This window comes from Aplysia californica, unplaced genomic scaffold (assembly GCF_000002075.1).
Source record: "Aplysia californica isolate F4 #8 unplaced genomic scaffold, AplCal3.0 scaffold00143, whole genome shotgun sequence".
Classification (NCBI taxonomy): Eukaryota; Metazoa; Mollusca; class Gastropoda; order Aplysiida; family Aplysiidae; genus Aplysia; species Aplysia californica.
The window spans coordinates 817,139-822,330 of NW_004797413.1; the positions used below are offsets into that span (position 1 = coordinate 817,139).

General features: G+C 46.1%; 1 protein-coding gene across 1 annotated transcript in view; it reads right to left on the reverse strand.

Annotated features, from left to right (window-relative positions):
- The window catches only part of LOC101860324 (centromere protein F), a gene marked incomplete at its 3' end in the record, with an annotated part of 18,555 nt that continues 13,363 nt past the window's right edge, over positions 1-5,192 (reverse strand). The window contains 2 exon segments of the mRNA XM_035969387.1: positions 1-3,554; positions 4,207-4,334. Coding sequence (XP_035825280.1) covers positions 1-3,554; positions 4,207-4,334 — 3,682 coding nt within the window.

Here is a 5,192-nt window from a genome sequence, read left to right on the forward strand (position 1 = left end):
CATCTGCACCATGTCCAGTTTGGACTTAAGCATGTCCTCCTCCTGTGAGTGTCGGCTTTGACCTTCCTGGCTCTCACTCACCACACTCTGGTACTTGCCACTCAGATCTTCCACACTCCCCTTCAACCTGCTTATCTCACACTCATTCTTCTCTACTTCCTTCTCCTTCTCCTCTAACTTCTTCTGTAGTTCATCCAGTTCTGAGCTAGACTTTTCTTCCCCTGCTGCCTTTGCCTCCTCGATGAGCTTACACCTCTCTTCCAGCTGTCGAAAGTTTTCACTCTGAGATGCCGTGTGTTCCTGCGTGGCGGCTAATGATGACTGGGAAGTTTCTAACTTCTCAGAGATTTCGGCACACTGCTTCTCTAGCGAATCAACTTGATCAACTTTGACTTGCAAAGACTCCTTACATGCAGCCAGCTGTACCTCCAAATCATGTATCCGTGCAGTACACTTTTGCTTCTCGTCAACTTCTTTGTGAAAACCTTCCTCTGCTTTGGCCACCTCAGCACTCAGAGCTTCGCATCTCCCCACAAGAGTTTCGTTTTCTGTCTTGACATCTCCCAACTCCACATCCCTTGTCTGAACCAACACTTCTAGCTGATGAAGTTTCTCAGAAACAGTCCCTATCTCAGCCTGGCTGTCTGCCATTTTCTTCTTCTCCGTATCTACAGCTGTCAGTAAGGTTGCGTTTTCCTCCGTCTGTGCGGCCAGCAAAGATCTCGCCTCATCTCTGTCAGTCTTCATGGCATCCAGTGAGCTCTGTAAGTTGGTGACCGTACCGTCACGTTCCAGGATTTCGGCTTCGCGGTCCTCCAGGTCGGCCTGAAGCATATCCAGCTTACACTTGAGTTGAGCCGTCTCCTGGTCATGTTTGGTTTCCGTCTCGGACGTCTGGCGTCCAGCGAGGGACAGTTTCTCCCTCACGTCTGTCAGCTGACCCTCCAGGTGAGAGACCAGGGCCTGACCCTGCCGCAGCTCCTCCTCTCTTTCCTCGAGATCTCGCCCCAACTTCTCCAACTCTCCCTGCAGAGACTGTTGCTGTGACTCCATCTCCTCCTGCACGTCTCTCAGCGTCTGCTCCACAGTTCGGAGATTGTCAGCGTGAGCCTTGAGCTGTTCTTCCTTCGCTTTCAGTTCTGCTCCGTCCCGTTCGGACTGGGAAGACATTCTGGCAAGCTCAGCTCTCGCTTCGTCCAGTTCCGTCTGTGTTGAGACGACAGACTCTTTCTCCACGGAGACGCTCTTCTCCAACACTTCCACTCTCTCTTGCAGTGATTGCCTCTCTCTTTCTGAATCCATCAAAGTGTCCGTTTTTTCTTTCAGATTTTTCTCTGTCTGCTCAAGTGTGTTCTCTAAAACCTGCAAATCTGCTGTTTTATTCTCCAGCTCTGCCTTAGCCTGGCTCATCGAGTTCTCCAGGTTGACAATTCTTTCTTTCAGTACCTCCTCCTCACTCTTTCTCTCCTTCAACACATCCTCCCTGGCCTCGAGAGCACTTTTCAGTTCCCTGACCTCAGTCTCCAGATTTTGCATGGAGGTCTTCATCTCTTCCCTCTCCTGGGTCACTGTGTCCAGTGAGGTGGTCAGATTAGCTGCCCGTGTGGTCAGTTGATGGATTTCCTCTTCCTTGTCCTCCAGGTCCATCTGTACCATGTCCAGTTTGGACTTAAGCATGTCCGCCTCCTGTGAGTGTAGGGCTTCGTGTTCGGCAGTCTCTTGTGACAAGCTAGAAACTTTCCCCCTCAGCTCACCCCTCTCATCCTCCAACGCCTGCACCTGCTTCAGTTTCTCGCTGAGCTCAGCATTTCTGCTCTCCAGCTCCTCCTGTAGCTGACACAGTTCACTCTTCAAACCGCCTTCCACCGACAACTTTTCCCTTTCCACCTGCTGCAACTTCTCTTCCAATGTTTTATAATTCGAAGTCTGCGTAGAAATCTCTGTCTGTGTAGCTGCCAGTTGCTCTAAGGCAGCCTCCAGCTTTTCTGAGACCTCTGCGTTTGCTCTGTTGAGATTTTCAATTTCTTCAGCAGCAGCGGAAGAAGCCGACCTCTCTGAAGACAAGATATTCTCCAAACCGTGAATCTGAGACAACAGGTTTTCTTTCTCACCAACAAGTTCCTTTATTTTGAGCTCGTTGTCAGAACTAGAGGCCTGGAGCTGTCCACATTTCTCTGTGCTTGACTTGAGTTCTTGCGTCATTGCATCTAAATCTTCCTGAGACTTTGAAACAGTAGCCTCTAAGTTCTTGACCGTGTCTCTCATTTCTTCCAAATCCCTTTCTCTTTCCTGCATTTTTTCTTTTTCCGACTCCACCTCCTTCTTCAAGTGCACAAGCTGAGTTTCAAACTCCTGTGCGGAAGTAACCAGACTCTCCTTCTCTTTGCTCATGTTCTCAAACAAGGCTTTCATGTTACTGAGCTGATTGGTCACGTCCTGAACGCTGGCATCCTTCTGCGTAATCTCTGCCTCCACAACCTGCAGTTTGGCCTGGACAGTGGCTAACTCCTCCTCATGCCGCGCCTCGTCTTGAGACTTCTGCTCGGCTCCCTCGGCACATTTTGTCTTCAGACTTTCCACTTGCCCGCTCAACTCTTCGACAAGAGACGACTTTGCCTTCAGATCCTCTTGCGTTTTGGTCAAATCTTCCAGAACCTTCTGTAGCTCAGTGGCTGACAACTCGACTTGTTTTTCCTTCTCGTTCTCCGCCTGCTTCCTTCTGTCTTCCAGCACAGCGTAGTTCTGGCGTTGAGAGGCCAGCTCCTCTTGTCTGAGACACAGCTCTCCCTGCACCTTCTCACACTGCTCAGACAAGGATGCACACCGCTCTTTCAGAGTCTCCACCTCACAAGCCTGCGTAGAGGACGCACCTCGCTCTGCGTCCAGTAACTTTTCCAGTTCGCCGATCCTAGACGAACAACTTTCTATCACTGTAGTTTTTTGTTGGATTTCTGTCTCTTTTTCCTCAACAGACTTCTGTAACCTCTCCAACTCAAACACTTTGTTCTCCACATCCTTGGCTTTACCCTCAACGTCCGCTTGAGTGGAACGTAACAATCCTTCCAGATTGCTCACATGATCTTTCAGCCTCTCCGCCTCAGCTGCACCCTGACTCGTAAGCTGTTTCTCAGCCTCCAAAGCCTTGGCAAGCTCAGTCACCTGATTCTTAACCTCCACATTCTCAGCAGAAATTCCCTCCAGCTCTGAGGCTTTCTGCTTCAAGTTCAACTCCACTTGCTCTATCTTATTTTCCAACTGGGCTTTGCACTCCCCATGAGCAGAGCGTAAGCCCTCTAACTCCCCGGCCGTCAGCTCAAGCTTCTTCTCCAAATCTTGCACCTGGCCCAGACTTTGTACACTCTCAGCGTCTCTGGCCGACAGTTTCTCTCTCAGGTTCTCTTGTTGTGTCTTCAGTTCCACAATCTGCTGGTCTTTGGCACAGATTTCTGCAGACTTTGACTCAGTTTTCTCACAAAGATCAGACACTTCTTTTTCCTTCTCGCTGAGCTCTGTCTGAAGTTTCTTTTCCATGTCCTTCCATTTTTGCTGTGCATCTGCAACAAAGAAGGAAAAGTAACATGCAGCCATATTATACTTTCAATTGGCAAACACAACAAAAGACATATTAATGTGTGATATACGCCTTGAAATCACATTCATGCAAATCATGCTTCAGCATTAATACAATGAAGCAGTACTGCTTTTTCTAAAACGTTCCCTACAGACATTAATTTTACAAGTGTCATTAAGATGTATTCGAGTCAAGGTACTATTGACTTGTCCTTATAAGACATGCCTTGCAGCCTACCTTCACTTCAATAAAATGCCATATGACTACAACATACAGATGCAAAAAAAGACATATGGAAGAAAAGAGACAAAAGATGAAAGATAGAAAGAGAAAAAAAAAAGACGAACAAAGGGAAACAGACAAATTCCACAGCTTTTTATCTACAAGATTTTCCATAAAGAACAAACATGAACGCTACAAAGATTCTCATCCCCCGTTACCTCCTTTTAGTTTTAGTAAGAGTTTTATGGCACTTGCAACACATTTAGGTCATATAAGTGCCGAAGATTAGAGGTATTACAAAAGAGTAACAAACACAAAAAAGAAGGAGGAGAGATCAGGACTATATAGATGCTTGATCGGAAAGAAGGAACAAACCACATCAGAGCACCCGCCAACCACCCATCCCCCGTTACCTCCAAGACTGCGATCTTTGTCGACCAGCTGCTGTTGAGCCGCGGCCAAAGACGTCGTGGAGGCTTTCAAATCTTGTTGTAGTTTCTGCATCTGGACCGTCAGATCTGTGGCAGAATCTTGCAGCTTTCTGAGGACAAAGTGGACAAAAATTAAACAGACACAAAAAAAAAAAGTGCGAGGAGTGAAAAGGAATAGACGAACGGCATGACCAGATCAAAGAAATAGGCATGTTGTATGAGTGGGTGGAATAGAACGGGAAAGTAATACGATGAGTGAATAAGTATCGGAAAGTTACATGTTGAGGATAAAGTATAGGAATGAGAAAGTTATATGATAAGTGGACAGGAACAGGAAAGTTACATGGTAAGTGGAAAGGCATAGGAGAGTTGCATGATGAGGGCAAAGGAATGGGAAAGTAACACGATGAAGGCAAAGGAATGGGAAAGTAACACGATGAAGGCAAAGGAATGGGAAAGTAACACAATGACGGCAAAGGAATAGGAAAGTTACATGTTGAGGGCAAAGTAATAGGAAAGTAACATAATGAATGGCAAGGAACAGAAAAGCAGGAACTTCAAATGATCAACCACTTCAATTAAATAGCAAGATAAATAAGCAAACTGGAGAACAACTTGAAAGTTTATATGGTGCAAAAGAATATTCACACAATTAGTCTTTACAAACGCTTCTATGAGAAAAGAAATTACAAAAAGCATCAACTAGGTGCTGAAGACGGGTGGTTGAGGCGAGATTGGTGAAAGCGCAACTCTATCACAATATGCATTTTACTTAAACAAGATCAACAAGGAGAAAAAAATTAATGAAAGAGTTAAAATTTTAAAATGCGAGGAGAAAAAAAACCCGTAGTGGTACAGAAATCGATGCCACTTATATCCTTCACAATAATAAAGGTATGAAAAAGCAATAATACACTCAAATGAACATTTAAGGAGGGAGGGAGGGAGACAGAGAGAGAGAGAGGGGG